The 25696-nt window shown below is 38.4% G+C and overlaps 1 protein-coding gene across 1 annotated transcript in view; it reads right to left on the bottom strand.

The window, feature by feature from the left end:
- RGS22 (regulator of G protein signaling 22) overlaps positions 1–25696 on the bottom strand; it is a 64787-nt gene that overhangs the window by 21412 nt on the left and 17679 nt on the right. Inside the window, exons 6-17 of the mRNA XM_076332157.1 lie at positions 24789–24954; positions 24269–24440; positions 20630–21311; positions 19905–20066; positions 18785–18965; positions 16973–17112; positions 16343–16448; positions 14355–14480; positions 12685–12786; positions 6573–6767; positions 2040–2132; positions 1345–1511 (exon numbers count right to left, since the gene is read on the bottom strand). Coding sequence (XP_076188272.1) covers positions 1345–1511; positions 2040–2132; positions 6573–6767; positions 12685–12786; positions 14355–14480; positions 16343–16448; positions 16973–17112; positions 18785–18965; positions 19905–20066; positions 20630–21311; positions 24269–24440; positions 24789–24954 — 2292 coding nt within the window. The remainder of the gene's footprint in view (positions 1–1344; positions 1512–2039; positions 2133–6572; positions 6768–12684; positions 12787–14354; positions 14481–16342; positions 16449–16972; positions 17113–18784; positions 18966–19904; positions 20067–20629; positions 21312–24268; positions 24441–24788; positions 24955–25696) is intronic.

Below are 25696 nucleotides of genomic sequence, written 5' to 3'. Positions count from 1 at the left end.
CAGAGAGGCAGGAAGTCCCAGAGGCAATTCAGCATACCTGTCTAGGACCCCATCCTAGCCAGTGACCTGTTCTCTGGTGATTCCTACCATTTACCCAGTTAGAGAGGAACTCTAGACCAGTGGTCTCCCAAGTGGGGTTTGTGAGACGATTCATTGCGGGGCAGGAAGAAAATATTAGAACTTCAGTAGCACATGTCTATAATTTATAAAAAAATAATTATACATATATTGAGAGTGCATGCTCAAAAATTTTTTACTGATGGGGTGCGCGATCGAAAAAGTTTGGAGACCACTGGTCTAGACAACTAACTCAAAAGTCATGGCACCATAGGCACCCACAGCATAAGAATCTCCACCTGAACTCATTACCTACAGTCTTTTTGTAGTCAGTGAGAAGAAATAGCCATCTTTCGGAATGATCCATCCAAACTGGTTTTAGATGTTACCTTCAGAATTAGAAGAATTGTGTCCAGAAGTGTGTATTTCTCTCTCTGACTACAAAGGGAACCTATGACGATAAGCAGAAGTGATGACGTTGAGTCTTGGCCAGAGGAATCCTGTGCTAGATGTCCGTCTCTGGACACTTTTGAAAAAGCTGACCAATATCCAATCTAAAATGGTAGCAGTGCTTGACTAGAAGCAATAGGCAATATGCAAAGCATCAGCTCATGGGAACCCAGGTTAAAGGAAGGAAGTGACAATTTAAGGACTTGCTAGCAGTTACTTAAAAAGTGTATTTGCCTTTTCCTAAAACAGGATAGAGATTAGTGTGGGACTTGGGAAAAAAAAAAAAAAGGTGGCAAACTCACATTTACTTCTGCTAGAACTTCTGTTTAGATCTTCATTTTTAAACAAATGGGCTCGCTTTTTCAAAAACCCTGCATAAACTGCATCTGCTACGAGCTGGTAGTTAATTCTGTTCAGATCAGTGCAAACACAAAACTGTGGTTGCTCTCACACTGTGAGAATAACATGGCAGTCTTCTATTTGTACATTTTTATAACATCCAGCTTTAATTTTTAAAATGTACTAAATTGAATCTGTACTAAAAAAGAGAAATTTTTACTCATTATAGGCTAATTGCTCTACTCGGGGGGTTTGCCACTAATCAAAGCAGAAACTGAAAGCAGAACTGTAATACAAATATGTTATGACAGAAGAATTTTTACCCCAAAAATTTTAAGACAATTCAGTTGTCTGAACACGTGCATGTGTATTTCATAAATATACAAACACATTTTTAAAAAAGACTAAAATCTCTGAACATTTAGATAGCCAAGATCCCCAGCAAAGATTTCTTCTGAACTTAGAAATGGGTAAAATAATAATAACGAAGTAACATACCCAGCAGAATGCTTATTAAGAAAAGCCCAGAACTGTTCTAACTTCTCTTTGTCGTGGATCAGGTCAGATAGATTAGGACCTGCCAATTCTTTGGGAACTTGACGCAAGTGCTGATCTTCTTTGAGAGCATCAGGGCAGGATGGCAGACCAGTGTCAGCAACAGTACTCTGAGGGAAGAAATTATTACACTTGCATAACTGCTTTTTTCATCTCTGTATTTTGCTCAGTCTAATAATCCTTGCATTAGATAACTTCTGTCTCTGTAGAATGGCTTTTTGATTGCTGAGAAAACAAATTGAGTTAAGGCTCCAGCTCTTAATCAGCTTTAGTTTTATGTTTGCTTTAAACATACCAGTGTGTGCAGGTTCCATAATCAAATAAACCAATATATACCTGTAATTTACTTGAAATTGAGGTATTTGTTCAAGATTAAGGGCCCAAAATACATTCCACAGACTTTAGTGGAAACTGTCTCACTGACTCCGATCATACAGTGGTCTGATGTTGATGTAACTGACAGAAGACCTGTATTTGTAATTAACGCAATGGCTGTCAATCCCCAAAATGAATGGTAGAAATCGGACTACTTGCTTTTCCAAACTGGCATGTAGTCAGTCTTTCATTGCTGATACTCAAAGTGTTAACCCCCTCTGATAGAAAAAGAGTTTGTTTTTGTTAGTAGGTACTTGTCTTACCTCATCCTTCTTGGAACCACTCTCTTGATGCAAAGCCTGGAGCTTTCTAAAGTACACGGAGTCCAGCTGTCGAGTTTCTTCCACCAACTCCACCTAATAAAAATAATATCTTATGTCATCCCTACAGTACACATTATAGAAAGATGGAGAACTGGATGGGCACCTTGCCAGTGACAGTGGATAGAAAAGAATGTTTGCCAGTAATGAGACTGATGTTTAGAAGACACTAGAAGTCACATCCTTGTGACAAACAATTCAATTAAAAGCTCTGGTAGAACAAAATTTTCAGATCTGTATAGGATCACATGTAGATTTCTACAGAACACCACTAAATAACCTAAGTATATCTTTAAGAAAAGAACTTTGTATTAAAAAATTTGCTAAATTATATTGTGTATATATTATATTGTGTATATTGTGTTAGACTTACCTGATTGCCTATACCAGCAAATTGTATGTCAAAGTGCCACTGAGAAGCAGAAAAACAGGTCTTAAAACTATGACTCTCAGTGGGAAATGTCAAAAAGACAGAGTGCCACAGATTTCCAGAAATGGAAATTTAAGACAAGAAAGATGCTATAATATCTAAACAATGAAGGTGAAAGCTTTCGGACTTTCAGTCTTGTCCCTTTCCTTAGTTTTATAGGAGGTAATGCTTTAAAATAATAAATTGTGCATGATTAGAACTCATGAAGTATTGGCATTTTTAACTTAGTTAGAAGCCTTATATATATAACTAGAGCAGTTCTCCATGTTATGTGCAAACAATCGGTAACTGCATAAGGAATAGTTTGTTGACCCTCTCCGCTGACTAAACCATTCAAATGCAGGTTTTAGGATACTTAGCAAAATTGAGCCAATGCGTTATACTACTTAGCACACCGATTACAAAGATTAGAAAGCTGTGGTCTTATTATACAAGAGTTTATGTGCAAGAGAGAGAAGAGAGTTTTTAGATTAATATTCATTACGCTTTTGTCTAAATGTGAATATCACATTAATCACCGTGTTATCTGAATGCCTTCAGGCTCAGTGTAACTCTATTCCACTGTTATAAAGTGCTTTTGGGTATTCTTTCTTTAAAAGAAAATGTAGTTTGAAAGTAAATAGGAAAATAATTCAGAACATTTTTCATAAAGTTTAAACAGAAAGCAGAGAGGCAGGATGAGAGTCAACAATAAAAAGGAACTCTCCTGTTTTCATGTTTTGTTTAAAGATAAAAATGTAGATACATAGTGACCATGTCCCAAATAAACAATTTTGGACTCACCTAATTCTTGATAAAATATCTTGATTCATTATGGGCCAAATATATCCTGCTGTATGGTAGAACAAAGGGGAAGAGTAAAGCCAGGGACTGAACAAAATACAGAGCAGACCTTGTCTTTGTGCTGGGAAGGAGTGTGCCTAAACATCAGCCTGCGCCTAGTACAAAGAGACTCTAGTGCCTCCTAGAACAGGTCATTTTATGTCTGTGTATTATAACTCTTCACAAACACATGTATTGTGCACTCAGAAGGATTTAGTTCTGTTTTTTTGTGCTCTGATTAAGATGTTCATGTTATTAGGGCACTAAGAAGTCTGCACATAACTACACTTGCAAAGCAAAGCATCATCTAAACTGAAAGGGCAATAGATTATCCCTTGCTTAACTCAAGGAGGTATAAACTGACACACGCATTAACTTAACTTAAAGCAAAAGTTTATATTTTCAATTCTTATTCTGGAGGAATTCTTTCATTGCTAGAAGCAGTGAAAACACTGTGTTCAGAGAGTGTTCAAAAGCAGAGTCCTTTTTATACAAAAATTATGTATAATAGTACTTGGCTGAGTCGATGACGACTCAGTGAGGACTGGCAATCGATACTAATAGATACTAAAACACTGTGTTCAGAGAGTGTTCAAAAGCAGAGTCCTTTTTATACAAAAATTATGTATAATAGTACTTGGCTGAGTCGATGACTTGACTCAGTGAGGACTGGCAATAGATACTAGACAACTAGTATTGGTAATATACATGGAAAACACATTTACAAAAGACTGTAAAACTAGTCTGATAGAAAGTAAATAAAGTTTCATATTAATGAAAGCATCAGTCAATTACACAGTGTTCTGCAGGTCATAAACTATTATAGCTTAAACAGCTTAGAAAAAATAGCTTAGAAAAAATAATTTATCCAAAAGCTTAGAAAAGATGCTGAAGAGTGAAGAGAATATTTTGCAGATGTGTTTGGATTAGTATATTTTATTTTAGTAAGTTTTTTTCAATGTTCAAACTTTCAAAGTTTCTTAAGGAAATTAAGTTATCACAGGATGAGAGGGAAGGTCCCCTTGTGAATTCATTAGAAGGTAGAAAATAAAAAATAAAGAAATAAATAACTTTCATCATGGGGTGGGGTTCCTATTGGAGTCTCACAGGGATCTGCGCTGAGGTTGTTTTTTTAAACATTCAGAAATTATCTGGAAAAGGAGGTGAGTGAGGAGACAACAAAGTTTGCAAAACGATTCCACAGAGCAAAAAAAGAAATTGACTGTGAAGAGCTGCAGGATTTCAGGACACTTTAGCGTCTGTGGAAGGGGCAGCTGAATTCAATGACAATAAACATTAAGTCATTCTAGTGAGCTCCAAATTAGGGCTTTGCATTAGCCGTTATTACTTAGTAAAGAGATCTTGGAATCATTGCAGATGGCTATTAACTTACATTTTGCACATCCACTCAAAGTTCACCAGGAGTCAAAAAGCAATTAGAATCATAGGAACAATTAGGAAGGGAACAAAGAACAAAACAGAAAACGTGATTCTGCCACTGGATAATCCTTAGTGCCTCCATATCTTGAGTACTGCTTGCATCTAATCAAAAGAATATAAAATAACAGATACAGGTGGGGGTGGTAAGTGTAACAAAGGTATGGAACGCCTTCTGTAAGAGGAGAGGTCAGATAGTCTAGGATTCTTGAGTTTCAAAGAGATGTAACTGAAGTGGGATACAACAGAAACATGTAAAAGCATAACAGCATTGAGAATGTGACAAGATAACAATTGTTCACTGTTCCTCATGACATACAGAACTAGGGCACGGGGTGAAATTATCAGGGAGGGGTTTGCAAACTAACCAAGATAAGCATTTTCTTCTCCTATTGCATGATTGTTTAATTGCATGGAACCCACTGCTACAGTGGGGCTGAAGATATAAAATGACTCAAGACACATTTACATATAAACCCATGGGGAAAAAAAACCACAAAGACTATTAAACGCAAAAATGTGGATAAGACCTCTGCTTCACGAACCTCCTCAGTTGCAAAGTGCTGAAGCTGGCAATACTGCTCTATGGGGGGGGGGGGGTTCTGTTCTTATACTCTATTCTTAAATGTTTAATACTGGCCACCACCTAATAGGCTTAGAAGACCATTCTCAACTTTGATTTTAGGTATCTGTTCTCCTAGTTATTCATACATGCATGCACAATATAGTAACAAAAATACACTGTACTACAAAACTTCCACAAAAGGATTTCAAAATGTTTTGCAGGGGGCAATGCATGCATGTTCTCATTACATGCTGACAGAAATATCAGCAGTAAGTGATGATATTTCCTGTAAAAATGGAGATGCTTCATCTAAGGTCACAGTGGAGAAAAATGGGAACAAGAACTAACTTCCTGCCCTCCAACTCCTGATTCTCCATTGTAAGTTTCTCCTTCCATATCCGAGAGAGATGTTAAAGACTTGGAATTAGAAGTTTGACCTACAGCTGGTAACTTGTAGGTAAGTTTACAAAGAGCAGAGAGCCACAGCATCCACCACTGCCTCCACCATTTCTTGTCCTTATTTGTCAAAAGCAGAGTCAGGATTGCAGCCCTCTCCCCTGACCTTCTTGAGCCTGCTCAGTTCAAGCCTTCAGAGGTTTTCTGGGATTAGAACTGAGTACACCACTGAGCCACCTACTTCAGGAAGCCTGCAGGGCACAGTTAGCCCTTACACAGCAGGGCAGCTATGTAAAAAGTGTTTGGGGCAAATACAGCTGGATCACCATATCACATTCCCTCTTATGCTAAGCAGTAGCTGCACTTTAATTCTAAACACCAAGAAATACTTCATACGATTAATATGGACCTAGCATCACTGTACTGACTCTAGAAACACAGCTTATTTTGTGCTTATCATTAAAAACATAGAAGGCTTGTGGGTAATCCATCATAAGAAAATTACTTTCAATCAATGGCAAGATTGCAGAAACATGACACTTCCTGAATGCAAAGAGAAATTTTGCCATAGCAAGATGCATTCCTCCCTAATTCACAGACCAAGGGGTCTATGAAGCCTGCACCTTCCTTTCGGACGGGAAGTCTGCTCTCCACAGGAAGTTCAGGCTACTCCACACATCAGCGTAGAAAGGAGTGGGTGAGCAAAACATCCCGTAATACTTCTCCCTTCATATGCAACCTAAATGTAACAGGGTTGCATATGAAGGTTCTTGTGATTTTCTTCCCCAACATAGGAATTTTTCACGGTGTCATCCAGATCAGTTACCTTTCCATATGTGTATTTGTCTGCTTCCACCATCTTCATCCATGGTTCTAACAAAACAGTGAGGATATATTCTTCTGCTGGGTCAAAAAGATCCTCAAAAGCTGGATCAATTTTCTGATAAATCATGTTTTTCTTACTCTGATGAAGTCCAATGTCCATACTGGCAGATGGGGCAATGTAAGTTGCATAAAGGAACTACAATAAAACAGAAGAAAACAGTTTCTTAGCCATCATCCATTCCAATGGTCACAGTCCACTGAAGGAGAGAGTTAATGCATATTTGTCCCACACTGCCCTGCTGTATATTCTTAACGTATATCTAATTAAATGTGCCTTGTTTTTACCAATATTACTATTTTGTCCAAAATTCAGTTACTGCCATAACTGACCTCCCTACCATTTTTACTCCGACTTGTTAAAATGGCTAGATCACAAAATAATTCTTGATGTCATTTTTGCTTGGAGATATTTGGCTAATTCTTAGTTAGATTCAGATAACCACAATGATTACAGCAACTGCACTCTTCATGAAGTCGCATTGTTGTTTTGCAGAATATGTGCTGGGCCAACTTGTGAAGGAGTTTTACTTCTTCTGAATAGAAGGGAATTTGTAAATTTAAGGTTAAAATTAATGAAAAATTATAAGATTTCATTCTGTGTGGAGATTCTCTTGCACAGTTCTTAGAGACTGGTGAGACTCTATCATGGTACAGGGTCAGTAACAGGAGATACCACTGCACAACTGAGGTCTAAATCCTTACCAAAGCAAGGATTACAATATGCTTTTTTATGAAGCACAGACTTTGCCATTCAACATGTACAAACAGAAGAAAGCTGAACCTGGAGAATGTTTCCTTCTCACTAGCAGCCCATTCTTGAAGCATAGAGTAATTTTTTTTTTATTTCAAAGGATTTTTTTTTTCCAAATAGTCCCCTAAGTCAAATTCTTGGGTTTTTTTTAATGTTTCATAAATTGCTATGTAAAAGAACATTGAAAACTCAGAGAAAAACACTTTCTTCCAGGAATATCTTGGAAGAAGATGTTCCAGAATATTTTTCTCATACATCATGATTCTGACTGCAGCTAGGAACTCAAGTGAAAAGAGATGATGCCATAATAAATTTCATATACTTATAAATGTTTTCTTCATATTGTCAAAGTCTAACTAATTTTCAAACATATGGTCAGGGGATCAGATTAGTAGCATAAATCAGAATTTCTCTCTAGGATGGCACTGAGGAGCCTATCTTCACTATTTATTATCACATAGTTTTGACAATGAAGAATGCAGGTTTCTGATAATTCTCATTTTCCTTATGTTGCTAAAATCCAGCTATAACTAGCAGATGTACAAAACAGTAGAAAAAAAGAAAATAATACATTTACTCTGTGTTCAAGCAGTAATAAAACACTGTTGTGTTTAGATTTCAAGCACAGTGGGAGAATGTTTGAGTACATTAAATAATTATGTTTCTGTTTGTTTTAAATGAAATTCTGATTTATTAGACTTTCTTTCAAACAGCAACAGTACCAGACTACATTCCCATTATTTTGGACTTTAACAATTTGAAACAGACCCTTTAGACTCTCCTGATACCAGGTCACTGAGGAATACAGGGCTACGATGGCTGACATCCACCCCCCAGTTAGAACTTGTTATGATTACTATATTTACTGTCTATGCAGGGTTCCACCCCCTTTCTACATAGATCTAATCACTGAAGATGAAGATGGTTTGTGGCTATTGTGGCCCACGTTATCAGTGCAATAAAAACACCCAGGTGTAAGTGTAAGGTCAAAGAATGAGGACATCCACAGGAAGAGTCCTAGCTGAAGAACAAGACCACATTTATCCTAAATTATGCCCTTCTCAGCAAATTCCCAAATAAATTTAAATTTAACAGAGACGGCATTAATTAGATTCATAGTGATTTCAAAAGTTGGAAGTTATTTTGAAGAACCCTACCACTAGTAAAGTTTTGGTTACATCATGTTCTAGTCTGATCCAAAACATTTAACATATAAAATAGCCAAATTAGAAGGGACCAGTCCAATGATATAAAGATGTGGTATCTTTAAAAATAGACTTTTTAAAGAGGGGTTAACCATTTTATTTGTCATTAGGGCTACATTGCTCCACCTGTTATGACTCATAAAACCACACACAAGGGATCTGTAAATTGGTGAAAAGGATCCAAAATAGGTCGTCAATATTTTAACACACATTTAACCTGGTTCCTTAAATGCCTGGTTATTTTTAGCATAGTTTTAAGAATAAAACCAAAACAAACACTCCACAACTTTCTTGGGCAGAACTGTTCTTTCCCCCATGATTTTATGTGAAATGGGTTAACGAGTATATTTGCTACTCTTCTTTAGAGCTGACAAAAAATATCAGCCTAGAGAGTCATAAATTGCCCAGACTAAGGAAGCTTTGGCCAAAAACTATTGACAATCTGCTCACATAAGTATTGTCATAATATATGGCCATATTAGGGACTGCCTTTGCAGGCTGCTCTACCTGGAGAACTGCACCCGGTCCTGTATAATTTCACATGCAAAACTGGAGCATAGTAAAGACAGACATTTTTTTCCAGAAACAATAGTTAGGGCTGGTAATACATGTGAAGCAGAAATTTAGAGGTGGTTAAGCTAGCTGTAGGAGTGCACATTTCGAAACTCAAAGGACCAGACCCTCAGTGCTGTAATCAGGATGGCCTCTTCACTGTTGGAGGATGCAGATTTACAGTGTCTGAGGATTTGGCATGATGCCATCTTTTTGCTTAAATTCTTGTAAGAATATATTGCTGTGGGATTTGACCTACCCAGTAAAAAGATAGCATCACAAAGTGACAAAGTGAATGCATGCACTTGCAGATAGGGGGAGAAATGAGAAGGAGCTTTCATCCCTGTGTTCCTTGCTGAGGGTTCAGGCGCATCTGTAGATCTGCACTGATTTGAATGCAAGGACTGCAGGAAAACCGACTGCAAAAGATCTAGACATGCCAAAAAAAGAGGAAAAGTGTCTGTGTTCACAGCCTTCAATACTGGGCAATGAAGTTAGCAAGATATAGGGGGAAAATACATTGTATCCTTTAAAAAGGAATATTCATAGCCTTTTTTGACTCCCATGTCATGGAAGCCTTGTGGTTTTCTGAATCTCAGTAGAATAGTGAAATGGTTGTATTGGTCAATCTCCTAAAGGATCAACAGGAAAAAATTACATTAAATGAACTTAAAGGTTATCAAATTCACGCAAAAATCTTAAGCATGTGACATCAAGTGCACATCATACTTCATTTACTTAATGTTTTGTTCCTTTTGTAAAACACAAAGAATTTTCCTACCTGCCAGCTATACATTTTCCTATAAATGTATTAGAATAAGTGATGGATTGAACCCAAAACCCTATCTGGAACTTTGGTCAGAGTTTGCATCTTGAAATTACTTATAATAGCACAAATCTGAAGATACAAAATGCTTAGGAAATTCAGATTAAGACTTTCATTTATGACTTTCCAAATCAGGGATTGTTCAGGCCTTGAGTTTTGGTGTGAATTCATCCCCAGATGAGAAGGCTTTGGTAAGCAATCTCAGAATGACTAGAGTGAAGCAAGAAACATGAAAAAGGTTCAAGTCCAACGGCTTTGTATTGCTGCCCAAAGGCGTGGATATTGCTCTGATCTAAACGAGGGGCTTGTGCAGCTGCTTGACAGAATCATATGATGGAAGAATACAATGCACTGGCTGGTCTTAAATGGAAAGGCTAAACTGCCTTAACCCCCGTCATCACTTGCCACTAACATAAATCTTGTGTCTGACCCTAAAAGTTCACAGTAATGATAACACCCTTTATCTAAATTGATTCTAGTGTTAAAATATTGCACTTCCCATAACTGTATTAAATTTTCTAACTCTAAATAACTATTTTTTTAATCGAAAACTACAATATGTGTTTCTTTATTGCTTTTCTTTCCCAATTTATACACTCGTGTGTGTATGTTTATAGTGAATAACCATATATGTTCCTGGATGATTACCTGGATGATCATCGTTTTTCTTATCCATCAGATTTCATTCTCACTGTAGTTTCTTTCCCTGGATGAATGAATATACACCTTGGAATGCATTTTCTTACTCTATCATAAAGCTGAGATAAAAATGCCTAACAAATGAAACAATGAATAACAGATACACAGCAATCCAGGTTTGCTCTTGTTTCTAACAGGAAGCAGGCAGAACACATACAGCATACTCTGGATGTCTCTTTCTGTAATAAATAGTAAAATATATATGACGATGTGTTGTGCGAATCTAATCCACATTCTCTTAGGAGTATTTGGAATGACTATCTTACTGTGCCAAAGGTGAGCGCAGAATTTGGGAAGGCATCTCTTCCATAAGCAGACCCTGTAGATTGAATGCAGCTTGACTCTTTACCGTGTTCCAATGAAAACAAGAATAATTTTTGTGCAGCCTTAAAAGGCAAGCTTGAGAATGATACCAAATGTTGTAGCACATGTGTTGATTTGTTATGTTACATTTCAGCTGTTAGTTATGCTAATGGAACAGTTTCACATATTTCGTTTTGATGTATTTATTTTAATGGCTATGTGTATGTAGCTCTCTGCAATTGCCTGGTAACACTGATTGTATGATGTTCTGCTGTCACCACCAGGCCAGCACTGGAAATAAGATAAGTAAAAAAGACCTGGGCCTTAATTTTCAGCCATGCAACCACTGCAGAAAGAGCGTAAGCTGGTGTGAAATGAAACAAAATTGAAAAACATCATGGACCATAACCTAAGATTTGGCCTGCAACAAAACATATAGGAAAATGAAGACACAGTCCAGATATGGTTAACTTGCACGCCTGTTGTGAGCAGGGTCCCTAGCCACACACAGGCCTGGGCAGATACAGGAGACAGTCGGTCTTAGGGGTACAGACAGTTGCCCTCAGCCTCAGGCTGTAAGTAGAGCTGAAGGGGAAAACAACTAAATAGGGTAGCAGCTCAAGTTAGCCAGTGTGTGACAGGAGAGAGGGAGCAGTCCATGCCTCGGCCTCTGCTTCGAGTTTCTGCACAAATAACACTGACTCAGGTGAGAATTCTGGACAAATATGCAAAATTCTGTCATTTGCCCGAGTAAAATCTCCAAGTAGGAAAAGACGACAAGTTCAAGGAAGTCCAGATGCTCAGTAACATAAGCCATACCCACTGCTCTCTACAGATATTTGTTCCAATGACATGTGAAGTAGCTTTGCTCTATTACAGCATATATTGAAATATGCAGATAGGATATACTCCTACATGAGATTTACAGAGGAAAAACAGACTGAAGTTTCACAAAGTGATTTTAAAAGTTGCTTGGAGTCCTTCTAATGATATCACACTGCTGCAGCCTCCTTCCCCGGCAGTATCGGACTATTCTGCAGTTGGTGACACCTATCAGCATCCATGTGGTGAACCAGTTCATTTTTGTTTTATTCCCTGACTTAAAGTGCATGCTCAATTAAGAATACTTGTTTATAGGAAATATCAGTTCCACTTGACAGTAAATGAGGGTCTAAAGATCAAATGGGGGGGATGACGACTGCGAAAAGAGCATGATAGCCTGACAATCAGAAAAGGAAAAACATGACTGACAACTGAAAGACCTATTTTCATGACTAAGGACATTATCTGAGGTCTGGACTGTGAGACCTGCAATGCTAACCCACACAGGAGGTGGAAGAAAAGGTACAGCACAGTTAGATGATTTAGAAAAAATGTTATCTTTGATGTTAACACTAAGCAGACAGTTTCCAAATACGACACAGAGTAGCAAAGGGGAGATTAGGTAAACTCAGTATAATAGATAAAACTAGAACAGACAGCAGAGCCTAGAAATCAAACTATGCATGTTTAACATTTAAATCAAGAAATTCCATGGAAACAATCCAAAGAGCTTCTTTTATTGTCCACAAACCAGATTTACTTTGGTGTGGGTTGTCAAGATTTGGAAACTTTTCTACTTTCTATCTTCTTTTCAGTCTTTACACTGAACAAATGTATTTGTGAAGGGAATGAACAAATGTATTTGTGAAGGGAAAACACATTATTTACAACTTACTTGAGCTTGCTTGCATATTTTAAAAGGATGAAGAGTTTCTTGGTAGAAAAGCTGATGATAAGCCTGTAGGTCAAACCAAAAGTACGCGCTGTTCTTCCACAACTAGAGATTAAAAATACTGTAAGTTATTGCTACCCAAATATCACAGCTTTATAAAAGGTTGACTTTCCAATGCAAGTAATTATTTAGCTCCTTGGGGTCATCATAAATCAAGCTCAATTTAAGATGGATTTAATCTTCTGTTGCATACTGGCAGAAGGACAACATATTTAATGGCATCGTTACTGTGATACTATATCTTTTATTGTATCCTTTATGCATAATTGGCCATTAAAATTGTTAACATTGTAGTTAACATTTGAAGAGTTAACATTTCAGTGGCATAAAGCCAGCACTAAAGAAGAAATGCTGATAATGGACATGCAGAATTTGTGCCATGGTGAAATAGCATTTTGCAGCAATAACCAAAACAATTAAATATTGTGTACTTGACATCTGTTACTGTGACTATCATTACATTTTTATTACATGCATTTCTGAGGCACAGAGTCTTGGCCTCATTTCATAAATTCAAACAAACGTCAGAAGATCTTTCAGAAGACGGAGTCTAGATCTTTCCGCAAGTGCTCTGTTTTAATCATGTGCTTATGGGGTTTGGATCTTAAAAATACCCTGAAACTCCCATCACTGGACAGTAAAGAAAATGTTCCAAAAAGATAGGGGCAGAGAACTTTGCTCCACATACTGTAGCCTGCCAGACCTGGCATATAAGTGAAATAGGCTCCACAGTTGTAGACAAAACCTTAAGGAAATAATTTTCAAAGAAGTCTGGCACCTGCAAAGGCTAGAGGACATGTGGGTGGGTGATTACCGCCCATGAAAAAATAAGTTACTTTTATTTAAATGTCTATCTATACACATTTAACATTCTTAGCTGAAGGTATTCAGCTTTGGAAACATTGGCTCTTGCCTTCTGGTAGCCAAAGGCATTTCTAGCTACTGCTGCTGGATTCTGGGTTGTGCCAGCAGTGAAACAGATGTCCATCTTGATTGCATTCAAATCTCCCCTAAAGACTCAATTTTTCTGCAAAGCCACTAAACACTGACTCAGATTCATAACTTGTTCCAACCAATCCTCAATTTACACCCAGCAATGGATGATGGATCTGCTGACTGCAGAGAAGAAATAGTGTTATGTTTCTCAGAAATCCAAGAAGCTTCATGGAAGCAGAAGAACGTTTTTAAAACATTGGAGATTTTGGACATCACTAACCCAACAAGCAAGAAGGAGGCAGATTATCATGAGTAATAGCATAGCGGATTTTCCATCTTTTTAAAAAATGTTTTTGTGGGTTAAGACCTCATTTTTTCTGCCAAGTTAAAGGCTAGTTTTTAAAAATTATTAGTCTTTTTTTATCCCTGATGGTACAATCAGATTTCCAATAGGTTTGATACAGTTAGGATCTGACAGCTTGGTTAAGACCTGTCATTAGTTTGAATATACACATGAACAGTTTATTGTTGTTGAGGGATTGGAGTCTCACAAGTAATAATTCATCTAGTCATCAATCTTTCCTTCTCCTTTTTTTTTTTCAGTCTGGCTGCCCTCTATAACTTGGCATTCAGTCAATTGTGGACTAAATTATCACAGGGTAGGAAAATGCTCATACCTTATTCCCTGACTTCTCACAGAATTGTGTGAAGTAGTAGCCTGCTCTGTTCTCCAAATAAAGAGACTGCAGCATGCTTTCCATTCTTGATCGCCCTAAGACAACACTGCCAGCAGCACTTTTCCCCTGGACAAATAAAATATACAGCAAGGAATAATAGGCTTTCATTACTTTCAGATGTCAGTACATTGCAATGGAGGGCCATGCAGTGTGTTCAATTAGTATCTTCATCCCAAGAAACCAGACTCCATTTTCTACTATATATGCAATAGATCATAGCTCTCCATACCATTTTCCCACTAAATATTCACATCCAATGGAATAACTCTGATGACTGAAGGCATGCAGAGTAGCAAAATGACCATAGCATCCCTTAGGTGGTTCCTCAATACTTGGAACAGGAAAACAAACCTGACCCTAATTCTGTCATTAACTCTTTAGCTCCAAATCTGGGGAATGATTCTAAACCATATCACTTTGCTGTCAAAAGTTGTCTCAGCTCAGGCTACTGTGTTTTGAACCAACAGAAGTTAACAGGTGGTTATTCGGTCAAGCCTCAAAACAATTAACTATCATGGAACAAAAGACATGTCCCTTGGGGTTACACCACTGACCTCAACATCAAAAACATGAGCATTTTATGGGAAAGGAAATCCATGCCCATTACTGTGGCTAGCTCCTGGAGCATTTGAGGAAGAATACATCCATTTTGACAATGCTCACAGAGAAGCCAGAGGAGGGTACAAACTAGTAAGTTAGCTTCTGATGATCACAAGAGAGAAACTTTGGCTGACTTGCTGTCTGTGATAGCAGAAATGGGAACAGATGAGTGTTGTGGCTGACAACCAGCTTCTTTCCAAACAGGGATGGAGAAGGGCAGGAGGAAGCCAGACTTCTGAAGCAGAGCAGGAAGATCCCACTCCCCTGTATGAAGTCAAACTATGAATCCCTGCATTCCCCTTTGCATCGTATTTGTGATGGCAAATTGTGGGGTCCTGACTGTAGGCTCCAGCCTAGCCCTGTAAGTGTAAATGGGTAGTATTTTCCTCCCTCAGCCAGAGGGAAACTCTGCATGATGAAGGTGTATAGAAACTAATCGTTCATGGTGTGAACATATCCTGAATGTAAGTTTCTAACCGCAAATGTCCCCAAATTGCAAAGGCTAGCCTTTTCTTCTGTCGAAATTAACAAAGAAGTAAAATGATTGCAGTGAAGTAATAAACAAAGTATGATTTTGATGCGAAAAACAAACAAACGTGCTCTAGTGATCAGCAAACTCCATGCATATGTAAACAGGCCCAGATTTCATAATAAGGTTGGGTTTTTTTAGTTGTGAGGCCATGTGTATCAATACCGCCATGAAACAGCAGGCTGTTTTGAGACCATTCCACAAACCTGAAAAGTTTTGGATATGTTTTAAGTCGCCAAATCTTGACAGCTCACATGTTCAATACCTCAGCATTTTAACAGTTATTGAGAAAAGGCTGCTCTGTGCAGCCTCCTGAGGTTTGCTGGATTGAGGGCCTGCTTAGCAGGCAATAATTCAACAAAGAAAACAATGAAGTACACAAGCAAAAAAGAGGAATTGTTCAAGTGAAGCATTTTCCTCTTAAGAATTTTACTATTTTAATGACTTTCTAGGGCAGATTCAGTTTTCACAGTAAGTCTGGTATACTTTCCAACGATTCCACTGAAGCATTTATCCAGTGAGTTTTCCATAATAGCCTACTGAACACATGGTCACCATGGAGAAGATCAACACTTCCTAATGAAAATAAACCTCTGTATGTGCCATGATTTCCTATCAAATAGGTGACAGATACCACACAGAAAATGCTGACATTCTAATTATACCTCTGCATACGGCACTGACATTCACATAATCAAACCAGTTTCTCCCCATCATTGACTACTTCCCCTTTAATACTACAGAATAAAGTGTTTTAACCCATGATTCAAGACAACTAAAATTTTCAAGCACTACTTACCGGGAGAAGCTCAGCATAGGTGTACTTTCTGTGACCCTGGTATTTGGAGTCTGCAGTGCCATCCAAAGTTAAGCAATGAATCATGTCTCTGCTCACTGGCTTTGGCCTGGATCCACAAACAAACAAAATTTTCAGTACCTATTTAAGAAAAAACTAGAACTGCTTATAAAATAAACAACTAAGAAAGGGCATGAGAGAGGTAGAATGACATAGTGAATAGTAGAGGTAAAAGTACATGGAGTTCAAATTTATAATAAATGTAAAAAATGTAGAGGAATACTTTTTCATGTGGCCCTGTGGAAATCCCAAAACACAGCATATCTTTGAGGGCAAGTGCTTGAGACAGGTTAAAAGAATATAAATATATAGAGAGAATATCAACAATTATACAAGAGAGGGTAAAACACTTGTATTTGGAGAAATAAACCCTTTTGTGTTGTGGCACAAACAAATGAGAAAATGATCAGCCAGGGAGGAGTTCTCCATGCACGCAATCTGTACCTTCACTAAGCAGATTATTATGTTAAAGAAAAGTGTTCATGATCTTTAAATCTAGGATCTAAAAGCCTTTCATAAATATTTGAGGTATATTGGTGTGCAGAAAGATGTACAAGGGACTTTTGTACTTACCACTTTCTACTGCTAGAAATGTCATCCCTTTGGGGGCTCTGACTTGATGACAGCATAGGTGATAATCTTAATGATCTCTTCAAAGACAAATTTGGTGTAGCTAGTTTTAATAAAGTTGTTGGTGAGCTTGTTCTACTTTTCTAAAAGAAATAAAAGAAAAATAAGGTAATTCTGATTATTTTTCCACCTTTGTGTTTTTTTAACATGTTCTCATTAACTTCTCAAAAACTTTCAAGGGTTTTCAGGACCATTTTTCATTGTCAATCACAATATGTAATACTGCAATTTGCAAAAAGCTTCTCTGAATATCTTCCAAGATTTTTCAGCATACCTTAATAACCACTATAACTTAAAAATTACATTTTTAACAGAAAGAAATATGTTACATGTACTTTGCATAGAATTACAGAGGATGTCAGGTGAAGAGCATGTGAACATGTTTTGTGAATCTTTACTAAAAGATTACCTTAAGTAGCTCACTATAAACCGAGGCCGTAAGACAGATACAATCACTCAGACTAAGAGAGAAAGGGGGCATTCTGCCACACCATCACTGACTTATTTTGAACAAAATAATGCTATGACTTTTTGGAGACACCAGTTGCATTCAGAGTCTCCTCAGAAATTCACCCAGAGTTGGTGCTCTTTCTAAGCTCTGGCAAGCACAGTGGAGCTGGAAGATTCGAAAGTCCAGATTTCTCACAGAAAAAAAAAAAAAAACAACCAACCTAAACAAAACCAAAAAAGCAGCAAGAAACAGTCCATCAGCTGATTCTGTGAGGTTCATGGGTGCCAGGTCATAGTTTTCTTCAAGTGATGAACTCAACAGGGGCTGGAAAACCTGCAGAGTTAGGATCCTGTCTTCCTGACCTACAGCTATTCCTGGGTCATTAGCACACCTTGTGAAGTCAGAAATGGTCTCTGTAAGAGGCAGCTGCTTCTGGCTCCCATTCCTGCTGTGATCAGCAGGAATCTGGCTCCTGAACCCAGCTTCTTCTGAACAGGAAATCTGTCCTACTGTTTTTCTCCATTATCTCCATGAATTAGCTTTTTAAAAAATATAATTGTAGTCTAAAACTATGCAACTCAAAGTAACTGAGGTGTGTGTGAACAGATCTGTGGCACAGACCATCCAGTTCTTGATATTGGAATCACAGTCTCAGTTCACATTCTCCAAGTACCTTCTGTCCTGAGGCTTAACACTGTGTTGCTGAAAACCTGCAGCTTTCATTGCAGTCACCTCTCAAATTTAGGCTTGCAAGGAAGAAAAGAGTCAAAACTGAACTGGCCACCTGCTTGCTACATGCTGTGAAAAGGTCTGTGTTGTGTGGCTCATGGCCCTCTGTAGAAAGCAAAAAACATGTGTAGCTGCTTGAAAGACTGTGGTGATAGAAAATGAGCAGAACTCTGACCTTTTTACAAACATGAGGGATAGATTCAGGGTAATTGCAGTGAAGTTGTAAGAATTACTCTGCATTAAGATAAGGCTGGTTGAAGGGCAGAATCTGCGCTGCTAGATCCTGAATTTTGTAGTTCTGAGAATTTTGAGCTAAAATATCTATCCAAAAGACTTATGAAATAGCCAGGATGTAACTGAGAAGATAATTTGACTCAATTTATAGCAACCTGTTGCATAAAGTATAGTAAAATTTTGTTGCATTTTTATACATAACCATCTGCAACAGACTGGTTTGCTAAATCTTGACTTCCTAACAGCCAAATACCATATTCTTGTCTCATTGAATTCAAGGAGTTTGATCATAATTTTTGATGGGACAAGGCTTTGTTTTTCAATGTTGTGATCCTACCTACCTGAGGAAGGGAAGGTGGTATCCTGGGCATGCAAGACTTAGGTGTCAATGGTAGCAATGATACCATTTGTGGAAAAGGATCAATGTCCACCCTTGGTCTCTCTTGGCATGTGTGCCAGAGCTTCAGTTTTGCACTGGCAGTTTCTATTGCTGTTGAATGAGTGACACAAAATCTGGGACCCCTAGGAAAAAAAGAAGCTAATAAGTAGAACTTTCCCAAAACATGAAATACTGGGCTATTTGGCTTCTTTTTTTTTTTCCCCATGATGGTGTTTATTGTATCAAGATATGGTGCTATATGCACCAAGAATTAAAAATCAGTTAGTGTTAAAGATATGTCTAGACGTTGCACTCTTCCAAATCTAAAACCAAGCTACACATAAACTTAGGTTGCAAATTCTGCACCATTACGTAGTTGCCTTTGTATGACTCCGCAGTAGGATATGCCCCATCCATCCTACAGCAAAGAACAGGAAAGGACTGTAGGTCACAGGACACAGACCACAACTCTCATGAGGCTCCACAGTAAAGTTCTCAATTGCAGGTATTTGTTTATGCCTGTAATTTGTTGATCCCCCTTGGGGAGGAGAGAAGATCTTCAAAAATTTAACTTATGTTTTGGACACAGGTTAGAATTTGTATCCTCGCTTAAGCTGTCGATATGTAAAAGGCATTTTGTATGACAGACATTGAACAGTAAAGTCTCAGGGTCAATTTCCAGATAGGATGTATACACAGAGCATCCTCAGAAACTTGAGAACGGCAATACGGGGAATAGGTTAGGACAGAATTAACCTTCTATGCCTGGAGGGATTTCCCTACCCTGCAGCCTAAAGTTTAGTTGAATGGTAACCAAGGCAGCTATACACAAAGTATCTCAGATGCTCTGGCAGTAAAATAAGAAGGGCTCAGTAAGGCAGATCTACCTGGCTTCTCAGCAGATTGCAGCGTAGTTTAGGCTCAACTAAAAATTCAGAGGCAACATCTGCTAGTATTTATGATGACATTGCTTCCCACAACTGCAAAGGGATAAGTGAGATGAAATAAACCTAATAGGCTTATCAAAGAAAAGGGATATTTGTTAAACAATAGAATCTTAGTTCGTGTTCATTTTTTCATACCAGTAAAGAAGTAGAGGTTTCACTACTTCAGGCTGAATCCGTCTTAAATGCCTTATATTCCACTGATCTCCATGCAGTAGATCAAGTCTGAGTAACACTTCTGAACTGAGGAAATAGTCTCCACCGCTCAGCAGGTAGAGTTTTTTCATCTTACTGAGTTGCCTTGAGTCAACAAAAATAGTCACATAAGCATGTATCAGATGCTATACAGAACTAAGTACAGCTCATCCCACTGGTTAAACTGCTGTCATGCAACATGTTTTTAATTGCAAGTGGCAGAAGCCAAAACAATTTTTCCACAAATTAGAGACAGGTTCTGTATAAGATAAAATGTACAGTGCCTTAGAATAGACAATCTGAATCCAGCAGAGCCTTTCACTAAAGCAGTTTGTCACACTGAATGCCCTACTTGTGAATTTAAATTCTTTTATTCTTTTTTTTTCTTTCTGTTGCCATGTGTTTTCCAAATCTCTTTCTAACAAAGCCTTAATATTACGGCGATTCTGACTTCATGTAAGCTTTGCAAACATGACTCTGCAAAAAGAGTTTTATCAGCTTCAGCAGAGTCATTCCTGACTGATCTTGTCAGGACACTCATGATTACTTTAATTGTGTCTGTTCTAGTCAAACGTTACAATTGATTCTGAAATCCCCAAACCTGCATTGATCTAGCTGGGTTGCAAGTATTAAAAAAATGGGAATAACTGTTAGATAATGGGAAGTACCTTTGCTGCCTTGTAGTGTCCTTAAGAGCCTTTAGTCTTTCAATATCCATCCAGAGCCACCAGTACCTCTCCCCAAGTGTTCCTTTAATAAACTTCTTGAATCTTTCAAACTCATGTCTGTTGCCAGTGTCGTAAGTCCTGTGACTAATACACCAGGCAGCCCTACTGTCTGCCCCATCACTTTCAGAACTTGATCTTAAGCTTACTTCTTCAGTATCTTGTTCTCTTACATCTCCCTTGGAGTCCAAGACAGTAAATGGAGAAGAACTTCGGGAAAAGAGTGACTCTGCAGTACCATGGGCAAATTCATTATTTGCTAACTCGTGTATAAACACTTCAGGCTGTTTGTGGAAATCCACATCACTCTCAATGTCAGCAGCTGGCTGGCGGGTCAGTTCTGAAATAGGTTCCTTCATTACAAATTGAGTATAAGCTGGTATGAATTCTTCCGGTGTCTGAAAAGTTGCACTTTCCTGTCCATTTTCTTCTTTTGCTGCACTGTCCCATTTTGGGTCTAGATAAACTCTTAACTGAGTGTGGGAAGGAGGTTCAGCAATGGCCACAGAAGAACCCTCCTCAGCCTCTCTGGATCTCTCCCTAATAATGTCGGCTTTTGCTGATGCTGTCCTTGAAGGGGAAAGGAAACTCCACTGGTGGCATTCCTTAGACAGGGAGCCTGCTTCTGCGTTAAATCAGAAAAAATCATTGAACACCTTTTGATTCAGGACTGTTCTCTTGCATATCAACATTTCCAAGTTAAAAAATGCAACGTATTTATACTGTGCTGCTGCAGAACAATCAGACCATGTCACGCTGCACAGCAGGGAGTAGCAGAGGTGCTTCTGCTGTTGCTATCTGGCTAGAAACTCAGCCCCATGACTCAGAAACTCATTCCCTGTTGAATTCCAACAGAGCAGCAGAGTTCAGGAACAACTCCCTCTGGAGCCAATTGTCTTGTTTACGCAGCTGAGCATCCCAGCTCCTCAGCACTTATTAAACCACCTTGTTGTGCTGCAAGGCCTGGTTTCTTCCTGAGCATTTGGTCATAGTTTGATCAAAGTCACAGTATGTAGCAGGACTGTTTTTTGTTTAGGCTTGAGGAAGCTAGTAAGTGATAATTCTTTGTCTACTTACATTGATTATTGCAAAAGACTAAAACATTGAACAGGCCTCTGTCAGTTGGGTAAAATCTTGACATACATAGAAGGACAACAAAACAAATGATTATGTCAAGGGCTCTGGAAACATTTAACAATCCTGCAGTCCAGTCTGCCACCCAGAAATGGCTCCTTTCCATTTAGAGATGTTTCATAACTAACAAGTTCAGAACAGTGACCAGCCCTGTTTTTTTGGTCTACGCTTTTCTACTTAATTCCTTTTACCCAACTCCTCATCGTCCCCATGCTATTAAGCATGCTCTGCCATCCTGGTCTGCTGAGAAAGAAACTTACTGCTTTAACTTGCTCAAATATCTTTTCTACTTATGCCAGACTTTTAGCAAATCGAGTACTTCTGGAGCGTGTTAGCAAAGATGACCTTGACTATACATACTGCTTAGCTAGGTTAATGCTGTACAAGTCAACCCTGTAACACTGAGCAGAATAACTACAGATATGGTGAACAGACACAGAATCTAAGTGAAAGTAAAAAAAAAAAAAAAAAAAGTCATAATTCAGTTGTGGGTCTACAATATCTTGATATCAATCCAGTGTTTAAATTATAGAATAAACTGAATCTTCTGTATTTCCCTAAAGCTAAGATGTAGGCTTTCATACTCCATTGTATCACTAAGGCAAAAATGTTGTCAGTGAGGAGAGTGCTATAATCTCTGAGCACATACACTACATCAGACAGTGATAGAAAAGGGCTAAATCTCTCAGATCCACTGAATTCACATTTGTAATGTTACCAGCCTTTGTAACCCCCTATGGTGCCCTAGTCAATAAATGGCAATGGCAGTTAGACATTCGTTCCATCTTCCTCTGAAAATAAGCTGTGTCTAACCAGTGCTGGCCTGGCCACTGTCACAGACAGACACTTGGGTTAGGAACATGGCATAGAGGTTCCCTGCTCTGCACTTACATAATTTCATGTGTAAGTACATACGGCACAATATGTTGACATTAATATAAAAATCAGCGTGATTTAAAATAGCTTTTCTTATTTCTAAACTATTTCAAATGTCTTCACTTGAAAAAGAAAAATTACAGCTTCTCAACACAGTTCTGTGAAATTGAAACATGAAGAATGATTTCACAGGACCTGAAGGAATTAGGGAGAGAGATACACATCTCTTGAGTAATCAAAAGCCAAGTGGCTCAGGGTTTTGCTCAAGACATTAATTGATAACCCTGATCCAACTGAAGCAGTGAGCAAGGAATTCAAACTGGATTGTCCAAGTAAATACCTTCAGCTATTGAACTCTTTCTAATTGCAGGCTGGCTCTGAGAAACTTAGCTGATGCCCTTTATTGCTTCCAGTGCCTGACCCCTACACCAGGTGAATACTGTGCCTAAAGAAAGTTTTCTGACTGAAAGAATGCTGAATTTCCCACGAAATAAGCATAAAGAAGAGTAATAAGCACATGTAAAATGAAGGTCTATGTTATAAAATAAAGTTTTCAGTGAGAAAATGTAAAATATTCATTGAGAAAAAATGCTGTTGACTGCAGGACAACTGCAGCAAAAGAAGAGACACAGAGGCTTTCCATAGGCCTATGGCCAGCCCACTGTGATACAGAGCTACACGACATTACGACGCTCTGCAAGAATGGTGCACTTGTGAACTCTCTGCTCAAAGCACTGCAAAAATTAGAGTCATGAGCTGCAAACAAGTGCAACTTTAATAACTTCATTAATAATCCATGCATCAGCAATGTATTTCCTGGGGTGATCCTCATGGGTTTGGGGAAGAAGACAGACTTCTGGAGTTATCACGTCTTCCAGTTTTCCATTCAGCCATCGGACTCCAAGGTCCAGCAGTACAAGTCTCAAAGTGGAATGGCTGCTTTTTCCTCTGAGAATGGGGGAGAGAGAACCCCTAACATATGAGCTGAGATTTCTCTGTTCATCTTGCTGCTGCCTACAGAGCAGAAGCAAAGCTACACAATCAGGTATGTCCATATGTGCATCTGTATGTTCTCTCCCAGTACTTTTGAAACCTGCTGGACAATTTCAGTTAAATTTGACAGATAGACAGGAGTGTCACAAACAATTACGTTCTATAAGATTCGTAAAAATTGGCACGCAAAAGGCCTTTAGGTGCCCAACATAAATACCCTAAGAAGATGGCTGCAACACAAATCATACATTATCAAATACTCAAAGAATCCAGACAAGAAAGTCTTTCAAAACATATCAAATGGGAAAAAAAACCCTCAGCTGAAACTTACAGACATCTATGAGACAGAAATATGTAAGAAAAGAGGCTTCTACTATCACAAAATTACTTGGCTACTAGCTCAAATTTTCATTTAATGTTGTGGCTATGGAAAGAAAGAAATCCCTGTCTGAGGCCTAAGATACCATGTGATACTCAGAAGGTAATAAGTGGAGTTAGCAGCAATTCCTTGGAATGCCTTTTCTTTCCACCTAGTCAGAGCTGTGTTATAAATACTAAGGCTGAGCCCCTGTTACTTACCCAGAAGGCTATCTTTTTCGCTTAATGAATCGTCTCTTTCATGCTGCCCAGGCAAACACTGAATATCTTGAATTTGACTAGAAGCTACAGGATGCATAAATGAATCTGTAGTTTTCACGGATTCACTTCGTTTTGCTAATGTAAACCAATCCTTTGTCTGAGAAACTGTAGCCTAGGAAAACAAATGTCAGAATAATTCAAATTTCCCTATTTATTGCACTGTTTCTGAGAGCAGAGGGCTTACTGTCTGTAGTCATTTTATGCAGTCTGTTTGTGTAGATTTCTGTAACAATAGTTCCAAATGAAGAGAGCTGTATGACAGTAGCAGAGCATACTTGTAACACAGCTTCTGTTTAAGCTGTATTACAACCCATCAACCTTCTATAATACGAAAAGCTTTGAAAATAAGGGACATTCAGAGAACCAGTTGTCCAACTAGGTTGTGACCTCAGTTACGATAATTTAACCCAATGCATTCAATCTAGCTTGATTTTACACCCACTAAACATGCTTATTTTACCTGGCCAAGTGATATGCAGAACTTCTTCATAGTCAATGAAGTGTCATCCTCCTCAGGAGGGGGAGAACTTGGGTCTTGCTTCCTTATCCAGGGATAGTAGTCACTATCTATAATGAAATTAATGCCAGTCTTGCTCCATTCTACCTGTGATATCAATTTAGCTAGCCTGAAATTAAATGTTGTGACAAGAAAATAGTTAACTTTAGCTTTTAGTCAGAGAGCAGTTGATTTTTCCCTAGAATAGGCAATAAAAACCATGATCACTCTAAAAATAAATTGCTACAAGGAGCTTCATGATCTGCTTTGTTATTTCACCCCTCACCTGCTGTCACATATATAAACGCTAGTACTACCATTCCATAGCCTACCAGCTTTACAGCTTGGTGGCCTGCTTTGCATTATCAAGCTTTACCAGTAAAATTGATTTCTATCAGGATAATCTTGCATGTATCAATGCAGTCCCAAGCCCTGCCAAGAAGCCCTTGAATATTTTGATTGCTAAAATGGAACTATTCTCCCAGATTGCAGAAGCCCTGTGTCATTACCAGACACTGCATTTCCTGGTCCTGATACAAGCAACCTTCCAGCAGCAATGCCACAGCAGTGATCATACTAATTGAACTTTCAGATGATAACAGGGCAGCTGGTGTTACCATGTTCAGCTGGCTGCTATATGAGGACTTCAAAGTACTGAACAGCACTCCAGTGCTACCTTGTGTTAGTGTGAACCTTCCAATGTTCAGGAAAGGCAATCCTAGAAGTACATGGCAATAATGAGGATGCTCTGGGCTCAAGAACTGTGGCAGAACTTACTCAGTTAAGCTAGAAAGCAGTACAAAACCAACCAAGGTGCATGTGAAGGGAAGAAGAAGCCTATGCCTGAGCCTATGACCGTGAGCTGAATGCCC

The sequence above is a fragment of the Aptenodytes patagonicus genome, chromosome 2 (assembly GCF_965638725.1).
Source record: "Aptenodytes patagonicus chromosome 2, bAptPat1.pri.cur, whole genome shotgun sequence".
In the NCBI taxonomy this organism is placed as follows: Eukaryota; Metazoa; Chordata; class Aves; order Sphenisciformes; family Spheniscidae; genus Aptenodytes; species Aptenodytes patagonicus.
Note: the sequence above shows the minus strand (reverse complement) of the source record. Positions and strands in the feature narration are given on the sequence as shown.